This window comes from Chaetodon trifascialis, chromosome 15, assembly GCF_039877785.1.
Source record: "Chaetodon trifascialis isolate fChaTrf1 chromosome 15, fChaTrf1.hap1, whole genome shotgun sequence".
Classification (NCBI taxonomy): domain Eukaryota; kingdom Metazoa; phylum Chordata; class Actinopteri; order Chaetodontiformes; family Chaetodontidae; genus Chaetodon; species Chaetodon trifascialis.
The window spans coordinates 6,176,636-6,191,298 of NC_092070.1; the positions used below are offsets into that span (position 1 = coordinate 6,176,636).

The 14,663-nt window shown below is 38.8% G+C and overlaps 1 protein-coding gene across 1 annotated transcript in view; it reads right to left on the reverse strand.

The window, feature by feature from the left end:
• Positions 1–4,101: 4,101 nt before the first annotated feature.
• Positions 4,102–14,663, reverse strand: part of LOC139343125 (carbonic anhydrase-related protein 10-like) — an 89,119-nt gene continuing 78,557 nt past the window's right edge. Inside the window, exon 9 of the mRNA XM_070980594.1 lies at positions 4,102–6,063. Coding sequence (XP_070836695.1) covers positions 6,041–6,063 — 23 coding nt within the window. The 3' untranslated portion in view covers positions 4,102–6,040. The remainder of the gene's footprint in view (positions 6,064–14,663) is intronic.

A 14,663-nucleotide genomic window follows, 5' to 3' on the forward strand; every position in this document is an offset into this window, starting at 1 on the left:
CAACTTTTTTTCTTTTCAAATCAACATCATACATAAAAGCAGTACTCCATCAAATCAGTATTGCACTTCCATAAAACTGGGGGACTTGAGAGAGAAGCAGATTAAACAAGACTGGATCATAAACCTAGTATATGGATGGACTGTGTATGGTCAGCCATAGAGTCTATAATGTGAATTTTTTGATTATTTAAGATTTATCTGCAATTTTTTAACCTGGTCCCAGTGATATTTGTTCTTAAGGTGTATTTAAGTAGCACAGCACATGATGGGGTTAAGATACACAACAATGCAAGAACAATACTTTCCAATCATATGTTAATTTGAAAGAGAACTTAGAGAGAACTATTCTATTTCTCTATGAACCCCTCCTCCCAAAACACACACTGCACTCATTCCTTTGTTTGTAACTGTGGGATGTCTCCATGACGTTTATCAGAGTGATTATTATTTGGGGTGGTTTAACTGTGCAACCATTGTCTCTGCCTTTAAATGCAGGAGGTCTTAGGTTGTTTTCCAGTGTCATTCCGTCATGATGAATATATGAATATCATTCTACTGTCTCTGTGCCATCTGTGTGCATATGATGGGTGAGGTTTGGACTGGTTATTGATTTCTCATGTGTGTATGTAATCATCCACACTGAATCCTTCATTTACCTAAAGAAAAAGCTGTTTTGGGGAGCAGATTTTCGAGTCTCATCGGATCTTGAATTAAACAAGCAGTAGGTTGAAGTTCACCAATCAAAGGGCAGACCCCGCTTCTTGACTTTTGATGGATGGAGTTGACAGATTTATTTATTTTGCTGCAGCAAATAACTATGGACACTATGTGTGTGTGTGTGTGTGTGTGTGTGTGTGTGTGTGTGTGTGTGTGTGTGTGTGTGTGTTATTTATATATTTAGTTATTTATATATTTAGTTTATATATTATATATTTAGTTTTGGCACTTAAAAGCCTCTATAGGGGCTACTCTTCCTTGCACAATACTACCACCAACTGTCAATCAGTAGAATCATGTGGAATCGGCAGCAGCAATGTGTATTGCACAATGTAAACAAAATCGGACCCATTATAAAAACATTGCTCCACATCACATCATTTCTACAGGCAGAGCAACACTTCTCATGACTGGTTTAGTGAACTGGTCTGTCTCTTGATTGTATGATCGTCCAAGGAAACAAAGTTGGATGGTAGATTTCTGGCTATCTCAGGTCTAACTGTTTCAAACTCTCCTTCTGTGTCTGATATACTGTAGGTGATCTACCATTACAAACATCACATTGCATGAGAACATGAGGGCTCTCTGAACAACCTGCATATTCTTCAACATGTTAAGCATGATAATTAAGTTGCAATCTTGCAATAACATTGTTGAAGGCAAAAATGGCTGTAACAGCCTTCTATACATTGTAAATGCTCACTCAATCTTTTAGTTTATCACTATGTTATGGTATTTGTTTTGTTTTTCACCAAATAACACAGTATACAGTGTAAGAAATATAGTCAATATGCCTTTTTTATTTTTTTCCTTCTTTACCCACATGTCATTCTAGAACTACAGCAAAGATGATGTGCTTGTTACATCATCTTTGTATCCGGCCATCACACATAGCGAAATGTCTTCAACCAAACATGTAAGCTGAACTTGGATGTATTATTTACTTTACTGACGGGCTGCACCAGGACAACCTGACATCCCATCAACATTTCTCAATAGCAGAGTTTCAAGAGCATCTCCAGCTGAAGACATGTCCCAGTTTCATTGTTTTACAGTAATGCACTTCACCACACAGATGGGACATCAGAACCATATTCAAATTCCGTTCCTGTGCTGTAAGTCTCTCCTGCACATTTCCTCTTAAAAATAATACCAGCACACAGAAACAAGCACACACAGAATACATCAACTTACTGTATGTCACTCTGTTCCTTTGTATCATGCAATCAAAATCCTAAGTATTGGGGTAAATGTCTGGCTCTGTAATAACTGTGAGTGTGACTCAGGCAGCTCCTTCTGAGCACTGGAGCAATCAGTTACATAATGTGGGTTTTCCTTTGGGTTAATATATGCAGCCTTCCAGGGCAGCAGTTTTCACCTGGTATAATGGAACATGTTTGTGTAACCTGCTGACTTGATATATAGCAACAGATATAGCCTGAAAATTTCCATTGCTTTTGTTTTCATTTCTGATCTATCTATCTATCTATCTATCTATCTATCTATCTATCTATCTATCTATCTATCTATCTATCTATCTATCTATCTATCTATCTATCTATCTATCTATCTTTAGGTTTATCAGAAATACTTATCAAATGTTTTAGATTATTAACTAATCACACAATGACCATGTGGCAAATTTGAAATCACATTTCTAACTCCTAATTGTGTGTGGACATCTGATATGGCAGTGTCCCACAGGGATCTATTGTTGGACCTTTTCTATATCCTCATCTACATATAGACTTGGTCACTGCCTCCCACAGAACTATCAGTGGGACACTTGATCATCTTGTCGGACTGATCTCTGGTGAGATGGAGCTAGAGTTGCTCTAAAGTTTGGCAGTTTCAATGATATTTATGTTTAAAGATCATCTAGCCTTCTCCCTGAAGACAGAGAGGCAAATAGAAAGCACACACCTGAGGTTGAGCAATGAGATGGCGTGTGCATAAACAGAAGGAAAACAAACAAAAACAAGCCAACTGGCAGAGACTCAAGGAAGGAAATGGCTAGCCAGCCAAGAAATAGTGTGGCTCATAACATCCTGTGAAACAGGACTGTGTTGTTTTTTTGTACTGTTTTTATGGATTAAACAATGCTCATTTGTGAGTTCCAGTGGTGGTGGTAGATATACTTTTGAACAATGGATGTCATCAGGCTAACTGTTTCCTGCTGTTTACAGTCTGTAAGCTAAGCTAACAGCAAGATAACTGGCTGCTGGCTGTAGCCTCACATTGGGATTTCCCCTCGCGGGACTAATAAAGGAATATTGAAGGAATACTGAATAAAGGAATATTGAACATTGACAGTGCAACCTTAGGAGTGGTATCAATCTGCTCATCTAACTCTCAGCAAGAAAGTAAAATATTTTTTCTCGTCATTTTGCTTTTGAAAAAAGCAAAAAGCAATTTTTTTTTGAAAAAAGCAAAATGCATGGATTTTGTATGTTGTAGTCTTTTTGTATCTTTTGTCTGCTACATCATAAATATATGTATCCAAAGGTGTAGCAGTGTGGGCATATGTTGTTTTACAGTGTCCATGTAGAGAACATGCAAGTTAGTTCATCATGATGAAACATTTTAACCATAATTTTGTATCTTAACACTTTGATGTGCCAGCATGTTTTAATTTGGCTCTATCGCCTGGCACTTAAAATGTATGACAGAATGAAGGAATGAGCCATTTGACTTTCTATTTTTCTCTGAATGGGAATGACACCGGGTTGAAATAACACTGCACCACGTACAGTACACTGAGTCAGATCCTGCATGGAAAACAAACCCAGTCCCTTAATGGCTAAATTTGAACATTTCCAGCAGAAAGAACTTGAAAAGAGTAAGGACAGGAGCTGAAAGGAATACCACTCAGCCTCAATGATCAGTTCTCCAGTGGAATCAGTGACTGGTGGAAGGTACGATATCCCATCCTCAAACAGAACAGCAAACAAGCATCTCTTATGGTTTATAAATTTTACATTGAAGGACAACTATCTCACCACAACACTCTGGCTCCCCTGAAATGATAAATAAATTAAAAAAACAACAACAACTATGATATAAATAATTTAAAAAAAATCTCTCAACGTGGACAATGTGAACATGTTCTGTCTTAACTACTTCTGCACAAATATATTGCACTCTAACACTCTCATTCCTCTCTTTTTCTTTCTCCACTGTCCTTTCCTCTCTCTTTCTATCCCTCTACACACACACACACACACACACACACACACACACACACACACACACACACAATCATACAATCATACACTACCTCATCTTTCATCCTAGAACTTCTCTCCTCTCAGTGCTCATCTACCTCCATGTGTCTGTGCAGCATGTCAATGCACCTGTTTTTTTCATTTTGTTGTTTATTTGTTTGTCATACACACTGACGAATCACCCATTATCCCCAATGCGTAATTCCGCCACTGTGAAGATGCATACTGTGAACAGCAGTTACTCCATGAGATCTGTCAGTTAAAGGTACCCTGTTACTCTCTGACCACTAGTAGCGATATAGAGCAGTTTTTGTATGAGTGGGTCCCTGTTTTGTTTGTGTCGTGCATGCACACAACGATGCACATGCAAGTGGATGATGTGATACACATTCCTGCCCATGCTTTCATAAACAGCGCAGGTTTCGAAATCAGCTTTGCAAATGTGTCGCAAGAAAGGAAATGCACTTACCATGTTTGCTGGACCTCAAGCACACACACACTCATATTTGGTGAACACCACTTTACAAGAAAACAGAGAACCACAGAGAACCTTTAATATTTCAGAGACACTGGAAATTGCATGATTGATTTGAGCACAGTTTGAAGGTGATTAAGTTCTTTAATAATGACATGATCAACAATGTGATTTCCTTTCAACAATAGCTATTTTAATCATCAATAGTAGTTCAAGTGGCTGAAATCTTATTTTGAAATGGGACACTAGTTTTGCTCTAGTTAGATCTGACTCGCTGTTTCACGTCCAACTGACCTTTCACTAAGCCTCATCCCCCTTCGCTATCGTTGCTGTTGATGCGAGCACACACAGGATGTTCCAGTCCTGAACAGGTGGTAAGGGTAATGTAGTTATCTGATAGCATGACCCTTAATTCTGTAGGTAGGAAGTTAAGCTAGTTAGCTGGGCATGCTACCAGCTGCAGCTTATGCTACACCAACTACACACTTTTCTATTGTGCTCTCCTGTTTTTGGGTTTGTAAAGTTGATAAAAAGACACAAGCATGGTGACAAATTCAAAGCCTGGCAGGCCTGTTTTGGCCGGTTGTGGTTGATAAGCTATGACTGGATAATGGCTGCTCAGGGGAGAGGTTTTAGCAAAAGGTCAATTTGGTCATGATTGACTTTGTGGAATTAGGCCTTTAGTATAAACAGTTTTGATTGAACATTTTTGGTGAGTCTGTAGTTGCAGAGGGGAGGTCTGCCCTTCATTTTGCTGTGCAAAGCAGGGACCTGACGCGAGCTCAATTCTGTCACCACTTTTTAATTAAAATCCTTGAAGACAAGTGAACTAATATAAAATCATGCAAAATGAGTGACCTGTTCCTTTCTAATCTCCAGTGACTCCATCTGTTCAGGGCTGTAAAATGTCAGAGTTGTGGTCTCTCCATCTTTTTCTCCCCCTTCAGCCATGTAACCTGAAATTCACACATTTCCCATTCTCTTTGAAAATTACCTTCTTTAGTTACTATTTGATATCAGGACCAGCAGATTTTTTTTTCTTATGTTTCTCATCACATCATAGCTCAGTGTTTTTTGTTACCGGGATTCAGACCATCAATGGAAATGTAATAATTCCTCCAGTCGGTGGATGATCATTTTCATAACTGCCTTCTGTAGACAGGCTTTGAATGTGGATGAGCAACGATCACAGCAACAGACAATACTGTAGTCTTTAGATAACATCCATCTCTCTGAAAACCAGCCAAAGAAAATGATTGAGAGTCTTTACATCTCCAGTCTTTGTGAGTTCACATAACAAATAAAAATACAGTACAGTGTAGACATCAGAGTCCTTATGGTCTCACACTTTCCACTGAAAGTCTGGTCCCTCACTGTGCTGGCCCACATGAATTGTGTTCAGATTGTAGATGTGTAGGAGGCCAGCACAGAAGATTGTGTGGAGTTTGGTCAGTCGAGCTTAGCTGAGATCAGTTTAGTTAAGCTGTCCGTTCAGTTCAAGTCAATTGGTGGGCTCAGATTCTCTCTGGTTCGTTCAGCTAAGCCCTGTTTGGCAGTGTGAAATAGCCTTGAATGAATGCTGCCTCTCCTCTCATGGCACTGCAGCTTGACGTCTTTTTATCTTCTACTTCAGGAGCCACTGATTCACTGAGGAAGAAGAGAAGAGAAGAGAAGAGAAGAGAAGAGAAGAGAAGAGAAGAGAAGAGAAGAGAAGAGAAGAGAAGAGAAGAGAAGAGAAGAGAAGGAGGAAAGGAGATAATTAATACAGAAAGGATAAACAGTGTGGAATAAAAAGAACAAAGTGATGCCAGAAGTTGTGAAGAGGAAGACAAAACGAGAAAGAGAATGTGTGCATGAAAGGACAATCAGACAGAGGTAAAGGAGAACAAGACTCCATACTATTTTCTAACTCACTTATGAGTACATGTTCCCAGGAGAAAAGTTATAAAAGGATGTATACTCAAACCAGTCAGTGCACACGCTAAATACCATGCACTGTGTGTGTGCTGTTGATGGACACTATTTCCATGGATGGATGGATGGATTGTTCCACACATTGTGTAATTTCCTGCTTGTATAAAATGGTGAAGTATGTTGATTTTGTTTGTATAGCAACTGCTAAAATGGAATACAATAAGGATTAGTGTATAGCATAGATTTGCATTGTTTCTTATGTTGGCCGCAGCTTTCCAGAGTTGCTGTTAGATGTCAGTTTATGCAGCCCAGTATCACAAATCACGAAGGCCTGAAGGGACTTAACAAGCTGCACACAACACCCTCATAACTTTTGTGATTAATGGCATCAGCTTAACTACAACTGCACTTTGGATCTCTGAAGACCCAAACCCAATGGTGTAGTTTTTATAAATAACAACAATGGAGGTCTATAGCACAGAGGAATAAGATACACCAAGCTGTGGCCACACATGAAATATCTGTTATCGGGATAAATTGTTGTTGTAGTCCAAGCTTATGATTAAACTCTTGGAAAAGATTCTCAGTAATGTAGATAACTTTTCTTTTTCATTTTGCAGTGGCTTTGGGAGTATACGTTTTGTTTCATTCCTACATGGTCAGCTAGTATTTGCATACTGATTATATGCATCTTTAAGTCAATCACTGAGTTCAGCTCAGTGTGTCAGGGCCCAAAGAGTCCTGTAACCAGAGAGTCCTCTCCCCAGTAGTGGCTGGTCACCTGTCCAAGCAGCTTATTACGACCCATCTTTACATTTATTGATAGGCAGCAACGTCAAGGTGGTAGTAAAATGAGTCCACATATGGAGGTAGTGGGGTGGATACAAACACTTTAGGATGCCACTGTTCTTGTCAACACTGACTTACAGTATTTCAAGTTACACAACATATTTAACTTACATCATATATGTGATGTAAGTTACATTGAGTGCGTAACCTCAGTTACACAACAAACATACTTGTTTGTTGATGATCTATACATCCATTGTGCCTAAACTGAGCCAAGGAGTTTTGGTGCCAAAACCTTGTCAAACTGCGACCCTGTCATAACATTAAACAGATGCAACTGCAGTTCTATGAGTATATGTTGATGTAAAAATACTGAGAAAAAACACAACTAAAGGAACTGGAAGTACAGAGTGGAAATCAGTGAGAAAGAGTAAGGGAAGAATAAACTGGAAGAGAGGAGAAATTCAGAGTGAATACACCTGTGAAGGAGAGAGAGAAATGCTGAAACTCACTGTGGCCAAAAGAGAAATCCATTCATTTATTTCCCACCAGGGATCCTCCCATCGCGAGCAAGTGCTCTCTGTTTTCTGTCTCCCTGCATCTCCTTCTCTCCTCCACCGCGAGGAGTCTGACCCATCACACATGTCTGTACTTGTGCGCCTCCAAACTTTGGCTGTGCATCAGTCATCATTTTATTTCAGTGTTATCTCAGCTCTCTGGCCCGCTGTTTCATCTGCCATCATCACTTACAAGGAGAATACAGTACTGTTCGAGTGCTTTGCCTACAAGTGAGGGCTGAAATGCAAATACAACTCAGGGCTAGTTTATTTCAGTGTTGACAGTGTTCACAATGCAGATTAACCTCAGGCAAAATGTATAAGAAGTCAGTGATGTGTACAGTATTTGTAAATGTTACCTGTGTGTCCGAGAAATATGCAACTATGTGCAAGTCCATGCACAGTTATGTACAAACTGCCAAGTGGGATTAGCCCAGCTACAGTGCTATGATACGTCCTGTTGTTTCAGAATATGTTCTCTTGGTCTGTCTGTCTGTCTGTCTGTCTTACAACAGTGTAGTGAAGATTTATTTATCGTTGGTGGGTCCAGCATGGAGCACTTTCTTGTTGATTTTTTATTGTTTTTATTTTTTTAAATCTCTGTAACTAGGTACAGTTACTCAAGTAGTGAGCATAAGCATAACTTTAAGTTACATTTACTTTGCTTTATCTACCTAATGCATGTTTGAGCATCAGTCCACAGGTAAATAATGTCCACTGCTTTATACAGTACTTTATCACACTTATCTGACAGATTTAGTTGCTAGTTACTTTGCAGTTTAAGATTTTACACACAAAACCTGTAATGAGCTTGGTAAACACTGATGTTACTAAGTTATACAACATAAAAAAGAAAATTTGATATTTACATCAAAGTATTTCTTTGTCACATTAAATATTCAGAACTAAAATAAGTTCAAGTTTGAGGAAGACATATCCCTAGTTATTTATTGACAGTCAACTCAGCTTAAGTACTTCACTGAAAGAGTGATTTAATCACATTTGATTGGCAGTTGCCTGGCCTCATGAGCAAACAACTGGTATCACAGTTAGATGTAAGTACTACTGCATTTTGATTGGTGCACAGAGAAGCTGCTCTCTCTGATCTGCTCACTATTTTGCATGTTTGTGGTCGTTCATTGTCATTTTGTTTTATGTTTGTGATATTTTGTACTTGTTTTTAGAGAGTATAATCAAAACCCTGTGGAAAGCAGCACTGATACTGATTATCCTGAAACAGTGAGTGAGAAAATTTGATGTGAAATAACTTTTTTAAGCACATTTTGCATGTGATGGTCTCCTCTCAAATAAAGTAATGATACTGCAGCAGACCTGCTGCTGGTATTTTATTTGAAGGAGATTATTATTATTATCATTATTATTATTATTATTATTTTACATTTTTGGAAGCAGCTGAGCGAAGGCAGCTAAACAGAGAGGTAGAGAGGATGATGATACAGAGAATAAAACAAATTAAATGTGAATTTAAGTATAAATAGAAGCTACTGATCTGGAGTGCAAGAAATTGTAACAATAGACTTTACTTTAGCAGAAATATGCTTCGGTAGCCAGAACCTGTGATAAAATTGCACAAGTCTTGTTCAGCTCAGCTTTAATTAAATCCACATGTCATCACAGCAAATGTCCTGCAGGGCTGTACAAAATGAGTGTTTGTCTACATTCTCTACTTTTCCTTCTGCTCATCTTTCTTTTCATAAATCCAAAGACTATTGGCTCAAAGTGGTTTCAGGCAACTCTCCACCGCAGGGTTCTCTCTGCTCTTTGACCAGGAATACAGAAACTCCTGGTGGGGCTCTGTATTGTATCCATTTAATGTTGTGGAGAGCACTCAGGACCTGACTGGATCGATAACAAAGATATTTGGAGAGCACAGAGCCCTGAGAGGATATGAGGACTCCCACAATATGTGCATATCACTTCCACATTTGTTGTGTGTATGTGATGTACCAGCTTTCTGTTTAACGCCAACAAGCTCACCTACGCACTCCCAGTTTTAAATCTGCACAAACAGACAATACACACCCACACATTCTTTTTATTTTTTTATTTTCATACATGTCTCATCCTTCTTGTGCTCCCAGGAGATCTTCCCCTCTGTTTCATTCTCTATTTTCACATTCTCAAGACTCTGCTGACATGGAGCCATGCTCAGTCAACCTTCCTTCCCCGCTCCAGGAAGCTTTAATGATCAGCTGTATCTCTACTCTTACGAGGACCATCCTGACTTCTCTCAGTCGCCCACAACTAGCCTAAACCTATTTCAGATTGACACTGGTGTATTTTACACAGACAGAAGCTACTGCTGTGTACTGTAAGCTAATGTAAAATGTAGATTTAAAAACTGCAGAGATGAGCTGCCAATGTCAAAATGTGTCTTAGTATTACCTTGTCTTGTTATTATCACATTTAATGGGACTGTTTTCACTTTTATTTAATGTACACACTCCAGCCTTCTGATGGCAGTGCAAAGCAACATGAAAATTAAGTCTGCAGATGGTGTTTTTACAGATTAAATACATTAGGAGACATTTGCTATTTTATTTTTGAATGTTTTGAACAAAAAAATAGAATTTTACAAAATTGAGTTAAAGTAGATTTAATGTGGAATTCTTGATACTGATTAACAGACTGGTTCAGCCAGTCGGCTCAAGAAGTCACAAAATTAAATGGACAGCAACTGTGTATAGGAGGGAATTAAAATGTATTGTAGGTAATAGGCTACTTATGCAAACATATTTGGTATCATGGTAATATCATAATAAACTTTATACAGCACTTTTCTGAACAATGCTGCAATGCACTTCACAAAAATACTAAAAAATAATAATAAAATGTCAATAAATGCAATGAATTAAAATCAAATTTTACATTTAAAAAAGAATGCTTGAAGAAGACATTTAAAGGCAGTGATAGATTTAGCAAGCCTAGTCTTAGCAGGTAAGTTATCCAAGAGTTTGGGGGACTACAAAAGCTTGATCGCCCTTTGTCACCAGATGGACTGCTTCAGCTGATCTCAGACAGGATCAGCCAGGTTCATAAGGGGTTATTAGATCTTTGAAATCATTCGAGGCCTGGTCATGTAAAGCCTTGTATGCCAAGAATAAAATTTTAAAATCAATGCTAAAAATTAATTGGAAGCCAAGACATGCAGACCTGTGTGGAGCTCATTACAGAAATCTAGACATTTTTAACCTTATGTAAATTCTCAAAGGATAAAAACGATCTACATTTAAAAATTAACTTAAGCTGATATAAAAAAAAATAAAAATAAAAAAAAAACATGACTGAGCAACCCTCTTTACTTGATCACCAAAACAAGTCAGAATTGAATAAAACACCCAAATTTTTCACAGTTGCTTTTGTGTGTGTGATAGGGCTCCAAGATTGCAGACTTTGAGACTAAAAGAATTTGCTGTTGCAAATAAGACAATTTTCCAGTTTTAAGAAGTCCAGCAATTGACATCAGAAACGCAGATGGTAAGCTGGGTTAGGTTGCTGCAATTAGTGGATTTTAAGGGGGGATGTTATCGCCAGCACAACAGTGGTACTGTACATTATGTTTAATAGCGACCTGACTCAAAGGCAGCATATAAATAGAGAAATAGACAACAGACCCAGGATTGATCCTTGGGGAACGCCACGAGAGGAATAGGAACAGAAAAGGTTCCACTAGACATCAGACCCTTTCAGTCCAACCTAAATTTAAAGACGCTGTGGAAGGATGGAGTGGTCTACTGTATCAAAGGCTAGCTCAAGTCTAGCAGGACCAGAATGGACGTTTTCACCTTTATCTGCACCATTTGTGACTTTAATTAAGGCTGCCTCAGCACTGTGTATAGCTCTAAAGACTAAAGACCAGACTGATAGTTATCAAAAATACTGTGAACACTCATGAAGACAGGCAGCTGAGAGGTATAATGTTCACCTTACATATGGAAGATATTTGAGAAATAGGTCTGCAATTGCTGAGGGTGAGTGGGTCAAGATTAGGATTTTTAAGTTGAGGTGCACCATTGCATGTTTAAAACAAGAAGAGAAAATGCAAGTGCCCAAGAAGCAGTTAATAATAGGAAAGATGTAGGGACTGACAGTGGGCAGTGCTTCTTTTAATATAATGTCGAGTTTGCAAGAGGATTTATTTCGAGAGACATTGGATTCTAAGACTGAAAGAGATATTGGCTGAAATTGAGTCAGCACTGCACAGTTTGAAGGGGGGGACAGATAGGACATGCTTGTCTGAAACAATCAGAATCTTAATATTCTGCACCTTTTTCACAAAATAATGCAGGAATTCCTCCCCTTATTCAAGGCTAATTTCAGAAGTAGAGGTGGAAGAACCCTCCACAGAGGAACAGAATCAATAACCTTACATGAGATTTTGCACATATGCAAATTTGTAAAAAAAAAAAAAAAAAAAAAAAAAAGCAAAGCCAAAAGGCTGATCATGCTTCTATAACAACAGCCTGATAGTTGATCATGTGAGCTTGGTGGATGTCAAGGGAGACTTTTAACCTATTAGCCTTCCATGTACCTTCAGTTTTCCTGCAATGCCTCTTGAGGACCAGAGTGTGCTCTTTGAGCCATAGAGAACGACTGTGCATTGTCTCTTTAATTTTGAGAGGGACAATATGGAGTGAGGCAGATATTGTTGAAAGGGTTAGAGAAGGCATAAAAGAGCTTGAACTTAAGGTGGTGTTGGAAGCACCACAGAAGCACAGAATTTACTGCCAGAATCAGCATTAAGAACATGTGAGGAACTGGACCATAAATGAAGAAACTTGAAACTTCAGAGAGTAAAAGAACCAACAATCAGAAACAGACAGCAGTACTTCCCCTGACCCGAACAAACCTGAAACAAAAATGAAGATGAAAATGAGAAAAATTAGCAGGGGTAGCCTCAATTAAGGGGGCAGTGTCATTAGGAGTCATTAGGACAGTAGCCATCAAGTCCAGACAATTAGCAGTTAAAAAAGATGTTCAACAGACCACATTTTAGTGGTCAGGTAACAGAACCATTCAGAGTTGTGGTGCATGCAACTGGTTAATACAGTGGAGTGAACTCTGAACTCAGAATGTCAAAAGGTGTAATAATAGTAACTATGTTGAACTTCAGAAAACTTATCCCACCGCTGGTATTAAAGCTGACCAAAACCCAAGAAGAAGTCAAATGAAACCCAAAACCACTCCTAGGCCGAGAGCCATAAGGAACTCCATGCCTGACAAGCCCAGAACCAAAAGAAATACTGGTAACCCCACACCTGATAAACCAGACACCATTCTGATTGGGGACTCTATAACCAAACGCAAGAATGGCAAAGACTGAAAATCCTAACTATGGGTGACACATCTGTCAGGGAGCTAACAGTGTTGTTGCCAGTAATCCTCTCGACACATCCAAGTAATATGAGGGTTATTATCCGCAGTGGCTCTGAGGTCCTGAAGAAAACTTTTGCCTGCTACTGGAGAAACTGAGCAACTGTCAGTCACAACATGCATTCATATCAGGCCTCATTCCAACCTTGGGGAATGGAATCTAATCTTCCAATAAACTCCTTGCCCTAAATACATGGCTGACATCTGCATGCCTCACCCATGGGATAAAGTTTATTGACAACTTTAACATCTTTTAGAACTGTAAAAGGCCGCTTTAAGCCTGATGGGATACATCAAAACAGCACTGGTTGCAGGCTGCTTGGCGCCAATCTACGTCATGCTCTTGGGATGCCAAAACAAGAATTCACAGATAAGTACAAAGGCCAGCAAACACAGGCAGCCGCTTCCTTAAACATGCTGGCCATCTTAAGCAGTCAGTGACATGGTCAAACACATTGTCGCAGTCACAGACCATCTGGTACCTGTCTCAGTAATCTTAAATTTGTCAATGTTCACCCACAGCCAGTTTACCTCTCCTTGCACAGAATCTTTACAGCTGAAATGATTTCTTTTCAATATCAAATCACTGGCTAGCAAATTATTTTGGTTATTGGTCTGATAAATGGAAAGAATTTGCAATTTAGAATTTCTGTTGAGACCTGGCTAAACAGCACTACTGACCTAGCAACACTGATAGAGGTTTGTCCTCAAAAATTTTAATTTTTATTGGTTAGTCAGACAAACCAGGAAACGAGGAGTGCTTGAGTGTTTTTTTCTAAACAGTTTATGTCTCATTCTGACCCAGGCCTGGTTAGCACATCATGTATTGTTAAAAATGTACCAATTGGAGGAGTTCATCTCAGACAGACATTATCAATGTGTCAAAAACATGCAGACCCCTCTTTCATGTCAAAGGGACCACTTTAAGAAACTGTACCTGGTGTGACCTTGCCACGGCGCATTGCAACATTATCTGACAATACATTGCATTGAACTGTGTGATCATTGCAATGGAGGATAAAATATTTCCTTAATATAGAGTTGTAAAATTTTGTTTCATAGAACTATAAGCTGTTGTGCAGACCTAATGGATCCATTACTTAAACTTACCGTCTCCTTTCACCAAATTTGCAACGTGCAGATTGCGATTTACAACACCCACATGTACCTAAAATTTGTGATCAACAATCATTTGTGAAACACGCTGGTCTACATGTGCCAATCTGTGTCTAAGTGATGTTCACAAAATGCTGTCATGAAACAGGTCCCTGGGTTGTATTTCATTGTCTAAGTGGTACCTGAAGCAACACATCCCCAACTCCACAGCCACTTGCATTTCTTAAACCCATGCTGTTTGAAGTCTGAAGACGCAATAACACTCCCTCTCCTGTCGTAGCTCTGCTTATGTTCTTGAATGTAGCTTCTTTCAAAATGAAAATGAGAAAAACATTGTAAAAAACAACTGGCAGCAAGTGTTAACAGTAGATTTATCATCTCCATTGGGTTTAATGGAAATGTTTATAAGGGAGTGAATAGGGTCCACGAGCAGAGAGGTTTGGAAAAACCAACTTAAAAATATTTCCATTCTTGGCA